This window comes from Astatotilapia calliptera, chromosome 22, assembly GCF_964374335.1.
Source record: "Astatotilapia calliptera chromosome 22, fAstCal68.1, whole genome shotgun sequence".
Classification (NCBI taxonomy): Eukaryota; Metazoa; Chordata; class Actinopteri; order Cichliformes; family Cichlidae; genus Astatotilapia; species Astatotilapia calliptera.
In genome coordinates, this window is record NC_137442.1 from 13,346,383 (window position 1) to 13,369,293 (window position 22,911).

Sequence of the window (22,911 nt, forward strand, 5' to 3'; positions counted from 1 at the left end):
TTTTTAGAGGTTTTTACCACTTTAAAGAAAAGTAAACATGGCTAACAATTATTTTAAATTATATTAAGTTAATAAACAATATGCAGCTCATTACCACAGGGTCAGAGGTCAAACCAGTATACATGAACCCCAGTTCTATTAAGATGGAGCAAGTCCAATGTTCTTTATTACTGATTTTTAGAACATTAACTCTTTTAAAAGTCAGATTAAGCAAATAATCCAACCTTTAACCCCTTTATATAGGGTGCTGTACCAGAAAGTATTGTTAGTTACCATTTAGGGCCAGTCACTTTAACAAAGCTGCCCATTGTGTCACTGCATAGAGTAAACGGGCATTTGATTGATTCCTAAGTGGATTTGACTGAAAGCCAATTTCAGGCTTCACTTCAGGCTGACCAGGTCTAACCAACATCACTAACCAGACTGCACAGCCATGACAAAAAGGAAGATGCAAATAAGTGTTAAATTAACAACACATTTTAATTTTTTTTTTCAAAATAAAAGAAGAACCTAAACTAATCATAGTGTATGCAGTCAGAAAATCACTGTAAGAGAGTGCATGAGAAAAGAGAAGGTGTAAATTATGTTAAGTGCAAGAGACCAAACCAAGAAGCAACTGTCTTATGTAGTGCCCATTACTTTGGATGGATGATCCCAGGTATGTATTCTGTCCTCCACCTTTTCCAGCCTCTCTTCCACCCGCTTCCTACTCTGCCTTCAAATCGCACTGTCATCTGCAAACATCATACTCCACAAAGACTCCTGCCTGACTTCATCAGCCAACCTGTCCATCACCACTACAAACAACAAGTGGCTCAGAGTCGATCCCTGATGTAATCCCACCCCCACTTTGAACCCATCCGCCACTCTTACCCCACACATTACCACTTTGATATAAACGAAAAGGGTAGGTCATTAGGAAACAGCTTTAGTTTGTCTGGCCCACTGAAGATCAACTCTTTGTGCAGGAGTTCCACCGCTCATTATCCAAACACAGCAGTACACTTAAATATAAACAAATATAATATGCTATCCAGTGTACACCTGATTATCTCAGCCGCGACAGAACCCACGTGTTTCCGCTGCAGCAGCAGTCACATGGCCAGCTTTCGGCTGTTTACTTCCTGTACCGCGGATCCTTTTCCTCCCAGAAAAACTAACGGCTTCGCTCGGCCCACAGCCGCAAACCGGACACTGACAGCCGGCCCCGGATTAGAGAAAGCTCCGGTGAATACACCCATCGACCCGTGTGAAACCCAGAGCCGTGACAGTTGAGATGAGAGCCAGAGGGGCGGGGAGATAGTTTACATCGATTAAAAACGAGCACACCCTGCCTGTTCTTTCGTTTTTGAAACGGAAACAAACGCAGGGATTTTTTTTCTTCTCTTTTTTTGCTCCAGAGCTGACATCAGCGAGTACGCGGTGGCTTCTTCAAGCTAGCCGCTAGTGAGATGTCAAAATACACGAGCTTCCCAGAACCGATGGAGGACCAAAACCCTTTCCAGGTGAGAGATGTTAGGCATGAAGCTAACGTCAGGGTAATGGATGGATGGATGGATGGATGGATGGGTGGGTGGATGAAAGTGGCCGGTGTTGGCTCCGTGTAATAGCAGGCGTGTTGTTGCTCATGTGACTTATTTCAGGGCCTGCCAGATCCTCCTCAGTGTTCGCCCACTTGTAGCTCTTATTAACAGCGAGCACATGAAAAAATGAGGATTTATTTATGCTGAATTACTCTGTCTTTGTCCTGTCTGCTAGGACCCTGCAGTGACTCAACACAGCAGCAACACAGGATATGCCACACTGGACCTTTACAACCCATTTGATAATACAACTGCGGTGAGCATTATTATATTTAACCATTTTTTTGTGCTTTTGTTTCAAAGAAGACAGAGATCCACTGTCTCTCCTGCTTCCTGTGTATTTTGAAGCATCTGGCTTCTGGTTTGCAGCAGGTTGACCAGCCTGAGTTGGTATGAAATATTTAAGAAAGCATGCTGGCACAGATAACCCCGAGCTCTGAGATGTTATCCTTAGGAAAGCGCAGTTGTTCTTGTGAATAATGGTTAATTTTATTCCTTTTTGTAAGTCGCTGCAGAGTCACTTTGATGTCCTCATAGTGAGGCCGTTCTGTTTCACTTCACTCTTTTTATTCAGTTTGAATCACTGGGCCTGGATTTGTGGTGATTCAGAGGCCTGAAAGCAGAAGGAGACCTCAGGATTATGTTGCGAAACTACTCACATGTTAACTGTTTTATTACACACTATTAATTATACATTTTATTAACAATATTATAATATTACACAAGACTGTAGACTGTGTATCAGCTGATATTCTTCATATACAGTGCAGACAGTGTGTTAGAGGACACAGCTCGAGTCCGCTCAGCTCTAAATGAAGACGTTTACACACACTGGTCTTGATAATTTGGGGGCTTTTAATGATTTCTTTGAGTTGCTCTTTTTCAAGGGTAGAATGATTATACAGCATATATCCTTAATGACTTTAAAAAAACAACAATTGGGTACATACGTTTGAATTTGTTTTTGGCTTTTCTCTAATCCACAGGCTCAAATATGTACATACAGCTCCACTAATATTCGGTGAAATATTAGTGGAGCTACCTTTAAGCCTAGTCTTAAGACTAGGCTTAAAGGTAGCTGGCAAAAAGAATCTACTAGCTTAGTCAATCACGACCTCTAATGAGAAGTTAATAGGTTAATAGGTGTTGGACCTGACAAGCTAAAAGAAACTGTTGAATCTTCAGGATCACATTAAAAGATTTAAGTATATTTGAGCCTGTATGGATGAGAGAAAATCTAAAATAATTCAAACTAGCGCACCCAATTCTTGTTTTTTTTAAAGTGATTAAATGTGTATGCTGCACAGTCATTCCACTCTGGAAAAAGAACAGTTTAAAAAAAACATTAAAAGACTTAAAATTTCATGAGATTAATGCCCAGGATGACTGTGTACGTCTGAAGACAACTGTATACAGCAGTCATCGCAAAGGACTTTATACTGTAAACTAAGAACCCAAGAATATTAGAGAGAGAACCCAAGTGATCAGCTGATTCTCTATGAGTAAGCATATGGTAACTGTGGGGGGGAAGGAACTCCTTTAATAGGAAGAGACCACCAGCAGAACCAGGCCCAGGGAGGGGCAGCCATTTATTGTGACTGTCTGTGGGGAGCACAGAGACTATCTGATGAAACGGTTTCTGTGTTACACCAAGCATCTCCGTTTCTGCTTTATATGTTTAGACTGATGTCTGTCAAACACAGCTTTTGCCCTGTGAGATGCTGGGCCTTAACATTAGTGTTTAACAGTATGTGTGATACAGTGAGTTCAGGGCTTTTTGTTGCTGGGGAAACAGCTGAGGTCCTTGCTATATCACTAGGTTTTTGTTGCTAGGAAACACCTTGAGTTCATGAGTACTTCCTGTCTGTCTTTGATACTAGCAAACTCTGCAGCAACAGGAACTAAACTTGGACTTGTTTATGTAGCACTTGTAGCAGAGCTCACAAGCTGCATACTTTCTCACAACAATATTTACAGTTGTATGTGGATTGCACCCTCGTGTAACCCTGATTATCCTGAAATGCAGAGCAGAAGCATTTCTGATAGAGAGGCATGGAAATCAGAGAATCCTGATTTGAATCTGTGATTATTACATCAATAATAATCATTTTTTAACTGTATACTCAATCAATTTTTAGACTGATATAACTGAAGAATGTCAAAATAAGATTCCTAATTATGGAACATTTACAAATAAATTACATGACAATAAAGTCTATATTGTTAAATGATGGGAAATAACCTCCCATAAGCGTCCATGACATTTGGGTCACATTTGCCACACAGATGGGCCACTTCCTGCTTAATGTTGCAAACCCACACATATGCGTACACCGCTGGGGTCTTTTTGAGTCCATTTAAAAACTCTATTGTGAACCAAAGTGAGCAAATATTTTAAGTTCTTTTCATCAGATATGGTTTGATTTGTGTGGAAAAAAGCAGGAGTGGGATGTCACAGGGGTCCAACACACCGTCCTATATATTTTGGCAGCTGGGATAGGCTCCAGCCTCCCTGCAACTCTGAACTGAATAAGCAGAAGAAAATTGATGGATGGATCAAAAATGCTGTTATTTAAAAATAAATTAAATAAATTCCTATACAGTAGATTTTTGGGAAAAAATGTCTGCTTTGATGATGGACTTTTCTACTTTTGGTCCAATTTTTACCTTTATATGCAAATCTCCATGCAGGGAATGAGGAAGCTTAGATTTACTGAGATTAGCTGTGCACTCTAGAAATCGGAGGGTGGATGGAATTCCCCATGTGGAATCTTCAAAATAAAATACCTGTTTGGAATCTTAACTTTATCGTCCAGAAAAGCAATTCAAAGAAATGACTTAAACCAGAAATCCCCAGGATATTGCTGTGTGTAGGGCAGAGATGGGCAGTAACGCGTTACTGTTTCACGACAGTGACGTAAGCGAGTGCGACGTTCGTGACAACAGTTGTGTGCAGATCAACAACGGATCATATGTTGAGTGCGGGAGAGAGTATGAGTTTGATTCCATAAAAAGTGACAAAAACATTAGCGTCCGTTGTGCGTGGGAAGAAAACTTATTTTTAAAGTGGAAAAAAAACCCCCTAAACTTCTGAGCAAGCACCGAGTGCGCTACCACGTAATGGGAAACTCACAGAGAAACTCGCGGATTCTTCCACTGACCGCTGTGGCACACCTGCACCAGGGTAAACCTCTGCCTACTCTACTCCTGCTTTACAGGTGAAAATAGAGCAACAGGACCGCCGAGTCTTTGATGTTATTTATTTTCTGCTGTGTTTTACTTGCATCTATTTGAAAGACTGAGTGTAAACACAAAAAAATATATATTTTATGTGCTGGAATGTTCAGAAAATAAGTTTAAATGTTAAACAAATTTCTTCCAGTCAGAGAATGTTGCATATAATTACATTTTTGCTTGATGCATAAAGTTAAAAGATGAAAACTAATAAAACAAGTTTTAAAAAAGGAGACTTTTCCATTTGATTACATTTTGTATGATTGATTGTAGAAAAAGTAGCATTGGGCTGAAAGATCTATCGCTTTATCACCTATTCAGGTTGTAAATCATGTTTTTAAAAAGTAACTAAGTAACTAATTACTTTTGAAAATAAGTAATCAGTAAAGTAACTGGATTACTTTTTTGGGGATGTAATCGGTAATTAGTTACTGATTACTTTTTTCAAGTAACTTGACCAACACTGGTGTAGGGCTGGGCCATATAACGTTTACGGTAATACCGGTATAATGTTGGGCAACGATAAGAAAATGAAATATCACGATAGAATATGGGTGAAACGCGCATGCGCAGTGCCTTTGTTTTCATACGCACATGGCTGCAACGGAGAATGAGAAGAGCGAAAGTGGATCGTTAAATGAAACAGATGAACCAGAATTCGTTTGTAAAAATGCTGCAACTTCAGTGGTGTGGAACTGGTTTAGCTTTCGTCTATCAGATACACAACAAAGCACTATTTTTGGTAGCGCATGCTAACGGGCCGTCGTTATTACCATGTTTTTTGGAAAATACGGCACACTTAATCCTTAATCCTTTTATTCTGAAAATCGACAGTGCCCCTTATGCATGAATTCTGGTTGTGTTTATGACCTCGAAACAATTTTATATGGTACACGGCGCTCGAAAATCTGTCAAATGTTTTAGTACGACTTTGCTAAGCTACGAAGCCGCATCGCTTGATGGATTGTCGGAGCATTACGGCTATTGTAGGCAGGAGCCTCGCGGAGTGATACGTACTGTGCTTCAACATAATGTTACCTTTTGTGTGTGTATAACCTCTTTTTAAGTTTTGTGGATATTATACATGGTTATGTTGAGGATATGTCGGCCAATTTCCACTGGAAATGCCTTTTGCTTAAACTGTCAGCAAGGAATTTGCATTTGCACTGTTAAATTTTTATGTAACTTTAATGCACATAAAAAACAGCTGCTTGTTTAAGTGAAAATATATTGATTTTTTTTTTTTTTTTTTGTTGCACTAATAAAGTTGTGGAGTTGTAAAGTATTTTGTCTAGTGTCAATTATATCGTCAGTTATATCTTTATCGCAAATTTTCAAATGTATATCATGATAAATATTTTTTGTCTGCTCTAGCTGTGTGTGTGATATGGGATAAAAGGCTTTTCGCTATTAGAATGAAGAGGTCTAAATGCTGTTATCTGAAGTTCTGTGCTCAGATATCTAGAAAGATCAGTTCACAAAAAGTGGATTGATTTCCTTTAGTTTTTAGAAATGTTCAAGCTTGTGAACTTTGTCTCAAAAGTGCATAGCTGTTAATGATTGTTTAATAATCATGTGTTGTGAAAAGATTGTGAGATATTAGTTGTGGAGAGAAATGTCTTATTTTACTTTTTTGTATTGTTTTAAAATGTGTATGATCTGTATATGTTATACAATAATACTTTTAATTAATTAACAATTAATACTCTAATTCTTAGTTCTTGGAATCATGTTTTTGTGACCACATTTTTTCGTCTGACTGATGTATGATGTCAGTTTTTGTTTTTTAACCATGCTACAGCCTCCTCCACCATATGAAGCCACTCCTCCATCTGCACCTGCTCCATCTCCACCTGTGCAGACCCCGCCTAGCAGGACAACACCTACCGAGCCTCGCAACTATGGCTCCTACAACTCCCAGGTATACACCCTACAGTAAAGACCCTCTTCACTGTGATTTTGTATCAGCTTACCATCAGAACGTTCAGGGGCTGCTGGATGTATAAAACAGGATTGTACTAAAAGTTTTGTTAGATGCCCTTTAGTGCCATGTAAGTGTTTTTATGGCTATTAAAATGAAGCGTTGCACTAATTCCTGCTGTGTATATCTGCGTGCTGAAAGACCAGTCTGAATGACTCACTTGAACCAGTAATATACCTAAGCACAACCATTGGAGCAACTTTGGGACCTGTATACATGATTATGCAGAATAACTTTGACATAGAGTTCTGATGCCTCATTCTTTCTGTGCTAGCCTGTTGTGAATGCTGCCACAGCAGAGCTGATGAAGAAGCAGGAGGAGCTGGAGAAGAAAGCCCAGGAGCTGGAGAGGAGAGAGCGGGAGCTTGCGGCACACAGCGTTGGACCAGGAGCCTGTAAGACATAGAGGGGATGATGGGATGGGGAGTTAATGTAGACAAGTGAGAGAACTTTAAACCTTTAGATCTAAAAGATCCTCGTCCAACTTTATCTTTTATTTCTTACTGTGTACGGGAGTATTGAAAAATATGTTACATTTCAACATTTTAAGTTCCTCCTTTGATTTTCCAAGTTACATTACCCTGGAGTTTACAGGGCTCGGTTTAGATTTGGCAGATTTTTAATCACAATTTTTGTTTGCAATTTTTTTTGCACCCACAGCTTCACAAATCAAAGAAGCCAGACACATTAAATTTTTCAGAATCAGCTTTATTGATCAAGTATGTGCACAGATACAAGGAATTGTGCTCCAGTTTTTTTCATTGCTTTGTGGAACTCAACAGAGTAGATAAACGGATAATAACAACATGAGTATAACACATTTCCAGGCTTATATGTGCAATGGAGCAGGATAACTGGTTACTCTATATAAAGTATCTGGTGACAACACTAGCTAACCACCATCTGCTTCATAAAAGTGGGAGAAAAATCCAGCAGAACACCTAAGGCAGCTGATAGTAGCTGAAGTTCCCTCTGCACATAAAAAAAGAACTGCCCTGAGGCACGACATTGTGCTGGTGTCAGGAGCAACAAAGGACATTGCAATGTTGGAGCTTACAGTACTCTTTTCAAGAAAAAGGGAGAGGATTGATGGCCTGGACAAGAATGGCCAGAAGCAGGGTGGGAGGGGAAAGTGTTTCCCTGTTGAGCTTGGGTGCAGAGGTTTCATGGGGCAGTCGTTCTGCAGGGCCTGCACTGTGGATGGCATCATAGGAGAGAAGAGGAGACGAGCCATTCGCAAGATCACTGAGGCCACAGAGAAAGCCTTAAAGTGGCTGTGGATGAAAGGGGGACCTAAAGTTTTGCACTGCTATAAAAAATATAGAAAAGTTACTTTGCTAATTAGTCTGCTGATCCACAGGAGGTCCAGTGAGAGGTGGTGATTGGATTTTGTCACGATATGACCAAAATTGTCAGAGCACTATTTTAGAGTTTGCACAAAAACAAGTACAAACCTCCTGTAATATAAATATGATAAGGTTTAATGAACTTAAATGAATCAAATCAAATGTATTTCTATTGCACATTTAAAAGCAACAAAGTTGACCAAAATGCTTCACAATTAGTTAAGAACAAGAGAAAACAATTTAAAAACAAATGCAGATGAATAAGATGAGGCAATGAGAAAGTATTAACATAAAAACAAAACAAATGTAGCAACCATAAAACAAGCCTGATGGTATTCAAACTGAACTAGAAATAAAAACCAATATAAAAAAGTGAGGTTAAAGACACGATTTAAAAGAATAGACTGAAGTATGAATATCTGTCTGGCAAGTTATTCCAAAGTCTAGGCGCTGCAACTGCGAAGGCCCGATCTTCTTTTATGCTTCAGTTGAGACCTTGGTTGTACTGAGAGGATCTGGCTAGACTATCTCAGTTATGTTGAGGAGTTTGCTTAAATAACTGGGCGCCATATCATTTCAAACTTTGAAAGAAAGTAAAAGAATCTTAAAATCAATCCGATAATGAACAGGGAGTCAGCGTAAATTTGCTAAAACTGGAGTGATGTGTTTATATATAAATAAAGGAAATAAACTGATGACATCCCAGTAACACCAAAGTGTTTTTGACTTTTTTCTTCTTCAGCCCGGCAGAATAACTGGCCCCCGCTGCCTTCCTTCTGCCCTGTGGGTCCCTGCTTCTATCAGGACATCAATGTGGAGATCAGCCAGCGGTTCCAGCGCACGGTCACCATCATGTACTACTTCTGGTTGTGTGAGTTTCTGCAACTTTTAACAGTTTATTATTAATTTGAGGCATCAGTGTTAGAATTTAACATCATAATGAAGTTTTTTTTAGCGTGAAGGGAATCTTGTTTTAACACTTAAGACTTGCTAGTTAGAGGCAGTAAACGCTAGCTCGTGCATGCGTGCCTCCTCCTGCACTGTCTGGCAGTAGAGCTTGAATATTTGTACAAAGACTTGCACTTCACTGTTAGATTGAAGACTCTGGGACACTTACACGGAGCGTCTGCACAACAACCAATCCAGCTGGTTAAACTTGCACAAGTTCTCGTTGATTTCTTCACAGAGAAACTGTAGAATTTCTCCACACCTTGTCACTTAGATTATCCCAGGAAAAAATGTAAGAGGAGGCTTTAATGTTTTCAGGGTTGTTTGCATGTCCACAAGTTTTTAGGGCATGAATGAAAGTTAAACCTGACACTGATTTTGAAAGTGAGAGAGAAAGTGAATGTTGAAATGAAATTTGGACAACTGAGTTGTGCTGACAGATTTCTATAATGTACTACAGCTGCAATTCTTTGCCATCTGGAAAAACTGAGATGTACGGTTGAAATTCTTCTTCTTTTTCTCATTTTAAGATATCTCAGGGATTAATGTGTAGTTAAACTTCTTTACACTGACAGAATAATTAAACTGAACTGACCTGATTTGGTTTGGTCCGCTTGAAATCAAAGTGGGTATGATCAAAGTCAAATGTAGCATGTACGTTAATCAGCCAGCCGCAGCATTAAAACCGCTGCTAAGAGTCCTTGCATTGTGGCATTTATGTGCATGTGACTTTGGCTGGAAGGTACCAAAGTGCTTGCCCTGAAACCTGCAGGATCTACTTCAGACTCTCCTGCCGTCTCTCCATACAACCATCCATTTCTTAAGAGATGCAGTTCAGGGTCACTGAGCTTTTACAAGGTGTATATCCTGTAAAAACAGCTTGTGACTGCTGTTTTAAAAATTATCATTTAGATTTTTGCAGAATTATCAGATTTTGAGGACGCCTGATCTGTAAAACTGTGAAGGTGTTATTAAGATTGCATTATACAGTTCCTGTGTGAACATGCAAAGAACAGTGTAGAGCTATTTTAAAAACGGTCTGTCACACTCTGAAATCTTGACCAGGCAGCAGACAACAACAGATTTAGTGAAAATGGCATCATATTGCATCAGCCAGAGCCAAAAGGGAGAAGGATGGGTTTGGTTTTGATCCCTACGGTCAGGCTGCAGTTCTTTTCCTTTTTAGTCATAGCCTATCTATGTCTAGTCTGCACAGGCACGCTGGTCTTCAACCTGATCTCTTCCCTGGCCCTGTTCTGCATCAACCAGTCCGGTGGTGTTGGTGTTGGTCTCGGCCTCGCCATCCTGTGGGTCCTACTTTTCACTCCCTGCTCCTTTATCTGCTGGTATCGACCCATGTACAAAGCCTTCAGGTGTGTACCTCCGTCTTGGTGAAGACGTTTTGAGTCGTTTTCCTTTTGGGTTTTTGCTCAGTACAGTCGCATAAATTACACTGAGTTGTTAGTTACTGTGCAGTCACCTTAGTAATTATATTGTTCCCTCTTCTAGGAGTGACAGCTCTTTCAACTTCTTTGCTTTCTTCTTCGTTTTCTTTGCCCAAGTGATCGTCTTTATCATCATGACCATCGGCATCCCTGGATGGGGGTTCAGGTAAGGTTCCTAAACAAATATCTCTGTGTTAGCCCAGTCGAAAACCTCCTAGCAACCACCAGTTACTTGTGAAATATTTATATTTCCTGACTATTTCCTATTTTCACAGTATGCGTCCTTGTATATTTGATCTTTGTGTGTCTCTCTCTGTCCTTCAGTGGTTGGATTGTGAGCCTTTCAGCTCTGAGCCCCCACATCGGTGTCGGTGTGATCATGATGATCAATGCCGCTCTCTTTACTGCAGAAACCGTTATGGGGGTCATCATGCTGAAAAGGGTACATTTGTTCATATTTTCATGTCTCATAAAGAACTTCAAATCAAGGCTCTTATTTTTATCAGCAGATGTTCAGATTTGTCGTTGGAACAAAAGCACAGGATTGTTCCCCACACTGAGTCAGGGTATTAGCATAGCAGTGAGTTATTTATATCTTTTTATATGTGATTATATCAGGATAAAGTGTTTTAATGCCACAGCATCTTGGTTTCTGAAAGCAGAAACTAGGGCTGTTCGATATAACGATATATATCGGATGACGATATAAAAACATTTTTCGTTTCATTTACGCTATCGTTTGTTTCGTGGTGTCGCAAAATAAACTGTTTACGGCAATATTTTTTTCATGGTTTTGTTGGTCACTGTAGTGGCTATATTCATTTCTTAAAGTTCTCTCTTTCTCTTATATTTTATATAACCACACTACAGACAAGCGAATGTTTTTATGCGTTGTCGTTAGCAACAACGACTGTAAAACCAACGCGTGTCCGTTTATGTTCCACATAAACCTTTCACATTAAAGCTCAAGATCCTGTTGAGACTTTTCAAAATAAAGTGAATCACGTGAAAGATGCAGAGTATTTACGGATGAGAAGTAAAAAAGAGCCGCCAGGTGCTTAAAAAATAAACCTTAGACTCAAACGTCAGAACGGGCTTTTCCCCGCAGCACGCCGTGTAATAAATACTCACAAAGAAAACGGCGGCCGTTACAACTTATGTCTAAAAATGTATCGTTTCCTACATCGGTTAAAACACTCGACTCCAGGTACGCGATGCCCAGCTGGAAACACTTCACGCAAGTCGAGCTGCCCGAGATTCACAGAATTTACAGAAAATGTGAAATTTTTGTGATTTATATCGTTATCGGATGATAGATGTCTTATATCGGGATATGAGAGTTTGGTCATATCGCACAGCCCTAGCAGAAAGTGTCTTGCACAAAACCAGGATTTTGTTGTAGTGCATAAGAAAACAACTGAGAGTTTCAGTGTTAGGGCATTACTTTCATTTTTGAACTCTAATAGACAAACTTAACATGACTCCCAGTTCAAAATAACCCTTATATGTCATATACTGGGCTGGGCTTCTGTGCAGCAATAGCTGAGATCACCGTTTTAGGGATATCCCTTCCCTGTGACATCACAAACATGCTAAAGTTCGAGCTTTTAGCTCACAGGGATTAATTGCACATACACCACGATGTGAAAACTTTGGATATGTTTACTATGAGAATCTTTCACTGTAACAGTATATAGGACAGAAAATAAGGAGATGCACAACAGGTCAACAATCAGCCTTTTAAACACTCAGTGGACAGCACACTTCACCTGAGCCAGGGTCTGTGCATCTTTCTAGGGAAAATATGAAAGTCTTACAACTTCACTATTTGAAATGTTGAAAGTGTCACATGAATATCCATTCAAACAAAATAAATTGTATGCTTTATGATTGTAAAGCTAAAGATTAAGTGGGTTGAATTTGAGTCAAAGGTGTAGAGCAAGAACAAGCTTCAAGTAAACACAGTCGTCTCACCACGTAGTCCAGGTGGTCCATCTACCGCGAAGCATTCAGTAGATAAAGAGCCTGAAGAATAGCCACAATATCAGGTTGTGGGTATCGTTTTCACCCTCACAGCGTGCATAATAAGATGATGAATTGCTGCAAGGATCAGGTGTCAGCGTACTCTTGTCTTTCCCGCTCCAGATCCACAGTCTGTACAGGCAAACCGATGCCAGCTTTCAGAAGGCCCAGGCTGAGTTCGCCACTGGAGTCATGTCCAATCAGGCGGTACGCCAGGCTACTGCCAACGCCGCTGCCAACGCTGCCCAGGGGGCCTTCACCGCTCCTCGATAGAGAGAACGAACAGAGACGGTTGGATAAGACGAGGAGGAGGAGGGGAGCTTTGAGCTCGATGGTGGTTCAGTTTGGTATTTATTTCCCCACAGGTGATTAGAATTTGATGGAGGGAAGTGGAGTCTATATAATTACCCCCTACTTAATTTCAGAGCACGTGCATGAGACAGATGTGGGGTTATCCAATTTCCTATGACGTACAGGAAAAGTTACCTATATTAAACCAAAACAGGAATTGACACATTGTAAGTGTTGATTCAAGAAAACGAAAGATGGAAAATATAATAAAAAAACAAGAAGATGCTGTATGAATTTATATGAAAAGTGATGCTTCAGTGAATAGAGGGACGATGCTTTTACTATGAAATGACAGCTGTGTGCCAAGTTGGATTCTGCTAGCTTTGACATTTTCCACATTTACAGTTAAAATGCAAAGTGTAAGACTGGGGCTGAACACAGAAATGTTGCCATTGCTACATTTGATCCGTAACTGATTTGCTCAACTTTAGCCAGCACTACTTTTTTGTAGCTTAAGTGCAAACTAACCAGTTTGTTTTGTTATTATGCCAAACAAGAATGCCCGTTTACTGTATTGCCAAAACCTTTCGTACTGTAATGATGATGAACATGTGTTGGTTTGGTTCTGGTATCTGTCACTGTTCTTTCAGTACTGCTTGTGAATATCATGACTGTGTCACTGTCCTGGTTTTATTAAAATATATTGTCATGCTTTCACAGTCTACTGCTGCCGTTATTCCCTCATCCTGTTGGAACGATAATAATAATGATGATCACCTGCATTTTAATAGTGGAAAATCCAACCTTAAGCAGGTTCCGGGCTTCACTGTCAGTAACTGACCTTTCATACAACCATTAACCTTCAAACTTTATTAGATTTATCCCTAATAAGGCCTCAAACATGTAGCCTGTGGGCCAGAAACGACCTGGCAGAGGGTTCAGTCTGGCCCACTGGATTGGATTACAAAGTGTGAAAATATTTAATCTAGACAAGCTGTTATCAACATAAAGAAAGAGAAACTGAATTTTAATCATATACATAATATAAAGGATGGACATAGGCAATGTGATGTCACCCACTGGTTAGTGAAGTCCTGTTCTGAAGCCTCTAGCTGACACTTTTAAAACTCTTGGTCACTGAGGTGTAAACCCACAAGCAGCTTCTATTCAGTATCATCTTAAACTAGCAGTTCAGCCCATAAAGTCAATTCAACAAGGTGCTGAAAACATTCCTCACAGATTTGCTTCACGTCCATGCTCAAGACACAACAAGAAATATTTCTCTCTTTCGACTTTCAGACTGTGTGATCCACGAATTAAAAGGAGTGAGACACTTCTGTTTTACACCAAAAATTTAGGGCCTTTTTTTCATAAGAGAGAAGCGTCTCTGGCGACACCCAACAAACTGAAAGGAAACTACATCCTTGGTGTCATGCTTACAACTTGTTGCTTAAATTTAAGCTCGGGTGGCTGCAACTTGATCTTTGCGGCTGCCACCAGAGGAAGATCGAGTCCGCCGGTTACATATTTTTCTAAACACGTTTATTATTGGCATAACCAGTCTAGAGAAACCCTTCATGCGTTTTGCTTATCAAAACGTCAGTGTGAAGATTGTGTCCTCTCAAAAAGGTCTTAGTTTGGTTTTGGGACACATCAACACCCTCCTGGACCGCTCTGATCCGTCTGACAGCCGTCTGAGACTTTTATGGGCTGCCACAGCTACGTCAGGGACTGCGCTTCACCGTGAAGATGGCGGAGGCTGGGGATACGCCACAAGTCCGGTTTTTCTGTCACTGCTGTAAATGTGAAACAAACCCCAAACTCCCGGTGAGTTGCTTTGGAGAGTGTTTTTGCTCCACACGTGCTGGCCTGAGCATCACCCACGATTTCTCCTCCCCGGAGGGTGTGGAATTAATATTAACCGATTCTTCAAACCGATTTAACTGATTGATTAGTAACTATTATCTCCAAAACCTATAATAATTGGAACCCTTAAAGCACACATGTGGCTATGGCGGCCAGTCTTTGGGTTTTCGTGTGCACACAGCGAGTACTGAAGTCTTATTAGAGCGGGTGAGGGAGTAAAATGTGGCGATTCACGTTGCCATATTTAGAAGCGCCACTGTTGGCCACTTTGTGTCTAGTTGTCTCCCGTCAGCTGTGTGTAAGAGAAGTCAGAGGGGCGTGTAGGTGTCGCCACATTTACCACCAGGATTTAAAAAATATTTCTCCATTGCTGTTTAATGACACACATTCAGCTTGATGTGGCGGACTGAAAGGTTGAACTTCGTTTACTTTGAGTCAGTTTCTCTTGGAGGTAAAACGGAGAGCGCACAGTGGAGCGCATTTGTTGCGCAGCTGGCACTTTTCGTGGCGTAATTACGCACTGGTATTAGGTGACGCAGAACGAAAACGCACGTTAGCAGGATTTTAGGAATACGCCCGACTTTCTGTTGTTATTCCTTTTGGTTTGAGGGTGTCCCTAAAGTAATACTTTATTTATTAAATCAACGTCTAAATTATTGGATGTTCATAATACCAGCAAACAAAATTCTAAAGTGAATACTGAATCCTTTCTTTTATTATATATATCTGTTAAAATCAATATAAAGGGCTGTACTTATATAACCTGTTGTGCTCATTTTGTGCTCTTACTACAAACTAGGCTGATGCACTCACACGCACATTCATACAAGCACTATTTTCGATGCCTAAGCGCTTTTTGCCTAATATTCACATACACACTTGCACTCCAATGAATGCATCCGGGTTCAATATCTTGCCCAAGGATACTTTGACATTCAGACTAAGGAAAATCAAACCAACAACTTTCAGGATAGTAGACAAACCGATCTACCTCCTGACACTCAGGAAGAGGGTATATTTTTTAAAAATAGTCTGAAAATACTTCAAACAGACTATCTAATTCAGTATTGAACTGCAAAGTTCCTCCCAGGTCAACCCTGCCAAACAGCATGTGGCTTTCTTATAGTGGCTGCTTGGCATTGTGCTTTTAAAGTTGTGTTTTCAGTTATAAACACTGAAAAGTCAATCACAATGCTGCAGCTCTGGTATCTTAAACAATAGAGACAGTGAGTATGCACAACATATGACCACACTATGACCACTCCTGGATGGTAAAGCATATTGAAGCCCATCTTCGTGGCTGTATTGAGACTGACACTGTCTACACTACAGTGAAGAGAGATGAAACTTGACTGGCCTGCGCAGATCACCTCCAGAATAAAAACCAGGACGTCGGCTGTGTGCCAAAAATTTGTATTCAACTCCAGCCCAATCCCTGCAGCCAGCCTCTAAAATTTTGCGGACAGGCTTGCCTGAGGATTAGCAGATTAATGCCTGTACTTATGAAATGAAATGGCAGTGACAGTAAACGAGCTTATTATAAAAAAGCTTTTCTGTCTTTGAGGATTTCGTATGCCCCAGATGTGACTCTGGCTTCATTGAGGAAGTAACAGAAGACTCCAGGTATGGCTTTCTCTGATTTAAAAAAAAAAAAAAAAAAAGGAACACGTGAAAGCATTTTAAATATACCTCGTTAAAGAATGATAATGAGTGAAGCATGTATGAATTTTCCATTTAACACCACTGACAGATTTTCTTTACTGTCTAGTCTCCTGCAGACCAGCAGAGCATCTGTTCCCAGTGAAGATTCAAACTCACTGCTCTCAGAAGTACGTCCTAACAAATGGCATTTTAATAGGAACACTCCTCTTTCTCTAAAGCTTTGTTTGACACATTGCTTCTCTGGTCTCTCGCCAAGTTATGGCAGCTGCTGTTTATGGAGCGCTCTGCTCTGCTGTCGCATCCGCCCTCCTCCGAGTCCGACCCTGATGACGGTGAGCAGGGATCTGCTGGTCAGAGCCGTCTTCTTCCAGCATCACCGGGCCCTGCTGAGGCCACAGAACCAGAGTCTCCTTCCAACCCAGAGCAAGAGACACCGTCTAGGACCTTCGAACAAAGGCCTGCAGTTGAAGGGTGTGTGAACATGGTATACAGAAACATGACCGCAAGGGTGCTGTGTTATCGATACAGAAACAACAGCCAATGAGAAATGAAAACCAAGATCAATAACAAGACCAAAACTTTAATATCATGCATATACTACCAGTTTCAAACTACGTTTGTTTAAATCGGTGAACAACCTCATTACAGGTTCAAATTTGTGAAAATATACTGACCTTTACCTTCCAATTCACAGGTAATATTTTAATTTCTTATATTTGTGAAGTTTTCACATGTAAGGATACCTCAGTAATGATTTAATATTTCCAGTGATAAACACAGACTCCCAAATGAAACAGATATAACCGCTGTGATTTTGGTCTCTGCATTTTGAATCCAATCCCAGTTTTGTGCAGCCAGAAGTGACCGTGTTTAGATGAGAGAGTGAAGTGCTCATGGACCGACGCTGCAGATATAGTCCACTAATTACTGCGTAGTGTAATGGTTTACACTTTTTCTTGGCAAGTGAAAGGTTGGTGGTTCAATTACAGCTGGAGATACAAATCTCTCAAACGTCCACAGCTAACCACTGTGGTGAGCTCTTGTGAAAAAGCTGCAGCTTAGTCGCTTTCAGCGCTGCATACTAATAAAATACTATTTTGAAGGGCAACACTATCCACAGAAGCCATAACCAGTTTCTCTATCAGGCTGTAAGCATTCTTTTCAGTGTTGTAAAGTTTGAAATTAAAATATGGGAGTCTGTGGGGACTGACTTGATTTTGGAGTGAAGTGGCCATTAGAGGAATTGCAGTTTTTGGTGTTTTCACACTGACTTCATTGTTCAGCCCCTTGGACAGCATGAGCAAAGGGTGGATCTTACTGAGAACCCATGGGACACTCCCCACTCACTGAGTAGTGACTTACCAATCCCACAGAAGGCACACCCTAAACTTTAGGGTATGCTTTAGGGCCTAAAGCATACCTTGCTTTTTGTCCTCAATTTTGAGTCATATTGGGTTGATAAAAAAAAACATCACTTTGTATTCAGTAAGACATGAAAATAGCAAATGAGATCATAAACTCATCAGAAAAGTACTTTCTGACAACTTTTTACAGGTGGAAACATTCATCCTTTATATACAGTCTATGCTTTTAATCATTATCCTTCCCTTTACACATGCATGCAGTCAAAAACAGTTCAGTATCAGACTAAGTGTATATTGGATGATACGTACTATAGAGAACAGCTTTATACATCGGTTGATGTTTAAAGCTGTTGACTTTACTAAGTCCAACTAAAATAAAGTGACTGTATGATCTGAAGCTGTGAACATACAGTAAAGCCTGGTTTAAGCACTCTAAAGCTGTCCGTTTCTGCTCATTTAAGGATGGTGCAGCAGTTCTTGGCTGGCCTGTTTGCCAACAACGGAAACCCCGGCGCTGCACCAGCTGCACTGTAAACGGTTTTAATTTTAGATTTCACATCACTTGCTCTTGAATTAATCTAAAGTTGTGTGACAACCGCCCCCTCTCTCACGCGCCCTCTTGTTTTGTTCTGCTCTCCCTTTTGGTTCGTTTCTCAGATCCAGCATGCTTCAGTTGTACTCAAACCCTGGAGATTATGCGTGGGGTCAGAGCGGTCTTGACTCTGTCATCACGGAGGTCAGTGACACCAGAGCTAGTGTCTATGAAGCGCTGCGCTAGCATCGTTACTTCATTGTTTTCTTTTATTGAAACACTCACATAAAATCATTTGCACACAATTCTCCATTCATCTGTTCACCTATTTGTAGTCGTACCACTCATTTCTCTTCCTACTCACACAGTTATTAGGACAGTTGGAGAACACAGGTCCACCCCCAGCAGAAAAGGAGATGATCTCATCCCTTCCAACCGTTTGCATCTCTCAAGAACAGACAGGTGGGAATTCCAGTATGGCACATGTACACCGGATCACATGATCTCTCCAGTACAGCTCAGTAGCTTTTTAAAAATTTTGACATATGACATTGGAATTTGCATAAGATACACATACAGTCCTTCTGCATTTCTTTTACTTTTGATATTTTCTGCCCTTCCTCCTCTTTCCTCACTCCGTAATTACTTCTTTACTTTCCTTGTTCTGAGGATTAAATGGTTTAAGTTGAAGAAAGGAAGAATGTTGCACAGAGCTGAGTTGAGACAGGCCCTGGGTGGTAGGGAAGAGTTACCAGATGACTGGGAAAGTACAGCTGAAGTGGTGAGGGAACCCGCCGAAAAAGTGTATCCTCTAGACCAGGTGTGTCAAACATGAAGCCCGGAGACCAGAATCGGCCCGGTCAAGATAAATGTGCCATAGAGATCCAGCCCACTGGACAACTCTGGAAAATGTGAAGGCGTGCAGAAGTGATTTTGACTGTTTAACTGTATTTTCACAAGTTTTACACCTTTTCTAATAATAAAGACCTCCCCACACCAAAGTAATTAAGTAATGGATAAACAGTTAAATCACAGTGGAAAAACAGAAAGCGGTTTCTTTTAATCTTCTATAGAAGTGTCTGACTTTTTTTCTCTAAATTAACCAAAACTTTATACTTTAAACTACCAGAACTTTTTTATCATTTAGTTTTACTGGTCCGGTTAACTTAAACTCAAACTGGGCTGTATGTGGCCCATGGCGTTTGATATCCCTGCTCTAGACAGAGGAAAGAAGACTAGACGACTTGGTGGTAGAATGAATGAAGAAGTAAAGTGCAGTATTTGAAGAAAAAGTGGGATAGTCAGGGAGATTATGAAAGTTTGGAGGCTCGGCGTACGGCAAAGAGAGAATAAGATAAGATAAGATAACCTTTATTAGTCCCACACATGGGAAATTTGTTTTGTTACGGCAGAAAGTGGACAGTGCAAAAGTTACATGGGATATGGGGAATGGGATACGAATAAGATACTGTACACAATAGAATAGAATAAAATAAAATACTATATACAATAGAATAAAATAGAATACAACTACAAATAGAAGTGGAAAACGCAAAGGGAAAAAGCTTACAGTGAGTTGTATATAAAGCTGGACACTAAGGAAGGAGAGAAGGACATGCTTTCCTCAAGATGGAAAGGATGTGCAGCAGGTTAGGGTGATCAAGAATAGAAATGGTAATGGCTAATGAATATAGTCAAGGATGAGATTAAAACTTTGAAGAGCTGATGAATGATGAAAATGAGAAGATTAAAATGGTGGTTTGTCCAGATTACATACCTGTGAAGGTATGGAGACGTCTAGGAGAGAGGGCAGTAGACTTTTTAACCAGATTGTTTAACACAGTTTTGGAAAGTGAGAGAATGCTGGAGGAATGCTGGAGAAGTGTACTGCTAAGTGATTTTTAAAGAAAAAGTCATGGGATGGTGATGTAGTAACTACAGAGTGATAAAGCTGAAGAAACATACTATGAAGATACAGGAAAGAGTTGTTGAAGTTAGGGCAAGAAGAAAGCTGTTGATCAGTGAGCAGCAGTATGGGTTCATGCTGAGGAAGGGCACTGCACATGTGATATTTGCTTTGAGAGTGTTTATTAGGAAATACAGAGAAGGTCTACGTGGGTGTAGATAAGATACCAATAGAGGAAATGTGGTACTGCATGAGGAAGTCAGGAGTGGCAGAGAAGTACATAAGGGTGGTGCAGGACTTTTATGAGGACAATGAGACAGTAGTGAGGTATGCAGTAGAAGTGACAAATGGATTCAAGATGGGGTGGGATTACATCTGGGAGCACCACTGAGTCCCTTCTTGTTTACAGTGGTGATGAACAGGCTGGCTGATGAGGCCAGGAAGGAGTCTCTATGGACTATGATGCTCACAGACGACACTGTGAGAGTAGAGAGGCCAGGGAGCAGGTGGAGGTATGACCTGGAGAGAAGATGAATGAAAGTCAGTAGAAGGAAGCAGGTGGGACAAGTGTCAGGGATTTATTTACAGAACAATAGCAGTAAGAGTGAAAGGGTAAGGTTGTGAGACCTGCTGTGATATATGGTTTGGAGACAGTGATAAAAATACAGGAGGCAGATTTGTGGATGTCTCAGATTTGACGATGCTTAGATTTTTGTTAGGAGTGACCAGCATGGGCCAGATTAGAAATGAGTACATCAGAGGGACAGCTCAGGTTAGGATAGTGGATATAATTGGACAAAGGATGCTTAAGATGGCGCTGCTATGCAGGAGCAAAAGAAAAAGACTACAGAGAAGATTCATTGATACAGTGAAGGACATGCAGAGGGTTGGTGTAACAGAAGAGGGAGCTAAGGACAGGGTGAAATGGAGGCAGATGATCCTCTGTGGTGACCCCTAATGAGAGCAGCTGGAAGACGAAGACTTGAATTTCTTTGTTGTGTCTTTCATGTAATACTCCTACCAGTAATTATTTTACCTTTCATAGGTTTCCTCATGCTGTCTTTTCCTCTTATTTTTGTTTTTCTCACGTTCCTTGCCTCCTCATAGCATTTATTTATTCTTTCACTATTCCTACATTTCCTTTCCTCTTCCTCTTATCACCATCATCCTATATCTATTTTCCCTCTCCTATATTTTCCTCCCTCTCTTATCTTTCCTTTCCTTTAGCTATGTTCCCTTTACACCTGCTGTGTTTCTGTAATTTATATCCAGTTCCTCTTCCTTCTTATTTCTCTGTTTTCTTTCTGTCGTCTATGTTTTCTTTTCTCCTCTCACTGTGCTTACTCCCTGTCCATTGCAGTTATTTTACTTTTCCTTATTTATGTCCTTGTAGCTTTACTTTCCTTCTCCTGTATTATTTATCTCCTTCCATCTTTCCTTCCCTCATCATATTTCTTTCCTACCTCTTACGTTCCTCTCCCTACTTTTATCTTCTTTATACTGCCCATTATCCTTTCCACTAATCTTTCCTTGTTTCATCTTTGTTGTAAAAAGAGACCACTTAATATTATGTATTGAGAACTATGTTATAAATCATATTAAGTATATAGTCTGTACCACCTTGTTACACTGTAATAGTCTACAGACCTGTCTAATAACTGGATTTTTTTTGGTTTTGTCTTCTTCCACATACTCGTTCATACTTTTTCCTTCCATTTCTTCCCTGTTAGATTGCAGACTGGAGTGTCCGGTTTGCAGGGAAGAATATTCATTAGGGGAAACTGTAAGGAAGCTTCCCTGCCTTCATCACTTCCACAGTGAATGTATAGTGCCGTGGCTGGAGCTGGTAAGGCTGCGGTCAGTGGGTTTGAGGGGTTTAAAGGTCTGGTAATAAAAATAAAAGATTTCCCAGGTTGTAGCATGCTATAAAGAGTGTTGTGTCACATAGTTTCTGCTGATTAACAAGAGTTTTTCTACTCTCAAAGCACGACACTTGCCCCGTGTGCCGCAAAAGCCTCGATGGCGTCGACAACAGCCTCCCGCCCACATCGGAACCCGCAGAAGCCCGCTCCCTCAGGACAGAGCAACAGGAGAGGCAGGCGATCTGAGAAACGTGAAGACAACTCTACTTCATTTTACTGTTTTCAGGAGTCACGCCTCCCACGTCGGAAATTTTGCTCCCCACATCAGCTGCTTTTAAATAAAACAGATGTGTCAGAGTCATAATTTGCAGCTTTAACTCTCACTTGGTTCACGCATCTCTGTTTAAGGAACTTCTACTCCAGCATAGTTACCATTTTATGCTACATCTGAGAGTTTGCTGACAAAATTCAGAGGTGATGTGTCCTCCTTGTTACGCTGCACTCTTAGGTGGTTTTCCGAATGACTGATTTTGATGTCATGAACTAATCCCCACTGAGCTATCTGTGGCTGTCAAAGAGGAACTCACAGAATTATGCATTATTCTCTTGGTAAGAGAGTTTCTTAATGCAGTATATTGTTGACCTTTTACCTGTGTACAGCCATTATTAAAGCCCAACCCAGTGATCTTTACTGTCCTCTGTCTTTTCTCCCTAACATATCTGAGATTTAGAAGCAGATATTAACCAGTCACTTAGAAAAACATAGTGTTTCCCAAACTTTCTAAGCCAAAAACTGTTCATTCTACAGAGCCCACAGTTTTTATAAAAACGTAACAATAAAAAAGGTCCGTGTTCAATTTTATTTAAGG

The 22,911-nt window shown here is 40.4% G+C and overlaps 2 protein-coding genes across 2 annotated transcripts; both read left to right on the forward strand.

Annotated features, from left to right (window-relative positions):
* Nucleotides 1–1,059: 1,059 nt before the first annotated feature.
* On the forward strand, nt 1,060–13,565 carry scamp3 (secretory carrier membrane protein 3). The gene is made up of 9 exons (XM_026156691.2): nt 1,060–1,505; nt 1,759–1,839; nt 6,619–6,738; nt 7,073–7,193; nt 8,887–9,015; nt 10,300–10,465; nt 10,602–10,703; nt 10,862–10,979; nt 12,683–13,565. The coding sequence occupies exons 1-9, from the start codon at nt 1,452–1,454 to the stop codon at nt 12,830–12,832; spliced, it is 1,041 nt and encodes a 346-aa protein (XP_026012476.1). The 5' UTR covers nt 1,060–1,451; the 3' UTR covers nt 12,833–13,565.
* Nucleotides 13,566–14,284: 719 nt separating this feature from the next.
* rnf115b (ring finger protein 115b) lies at nt 14,285–22,727 on the forward strand. The gene is made up of 9 exons (XM_026157013.2): nt 14,285–14,677; nt 16,281–16,339; nt 16,485–16,545; nt 16,635–16,849; nt 18,204–18,272; nt 18,400–18,478; nt 18,643–18,736; nt 21,911–22,026; nt 22,166–22,727. The coding sequence occupies exons 1-9, from the start codon at nt 14,600–14,602 to the stop codon at nt 22,286–22,288; spliced, it is 894 nt and encodes a 297-aa protein (XP_026012798.2). The 5' UTR covers nt 14,285–14,599; the 3' UTR covers nt 22,289–22,727.
* Nucleotides 22,728–22,911: the final 184 nt, after the last annotated feature.

Bases quoted from the DNA above. Each gene is read 5' to 3' on its own strand.
- rnf115b (XM_026157013.2), top strand. From the start codon at position 14,600: ATGGCGGAGGCTGGGGATACGCCACAAGTCCGGTTTTTCTGTCACTGC. The intron at 18,273-18,399 runs GTAAACGGTTTT...TTCGTTTCTCAG, and splicing joins GGCGCTGCACCAGCTGCACT to ATCCAGCATGCTTCAGTTGT. The intron at 22,027-22,165 runs GTAAGGCTGCGG...CTACTCTCAAAG, and splicing joins TAGTGCCGTGGCTGGAGCTG to CACGACACTTGCCCCGTGTG.
- scamp3 (XM_026156691.2), top strand. From the start codon at position 1,452: ATGTCAAAATACACGAGCTTCCCAGAACCGATGGAGGACCAAAACCCT. The intron at 1,506-1,758 runs GTGAGAGATGTT...CCTGTCTGCTAG, and splicing joins AGGACCAAAACCCTTTCCAG to GACCCTGCAGTGACTCAACA. The intron at 10,704-10,861 runs GTAAGGTTCCTA...TCTGTCCTTCAG, and splicing joins ATCCCTGGATGGGGGTTCAG to TGGTTGGATTGTGAGCCTTT.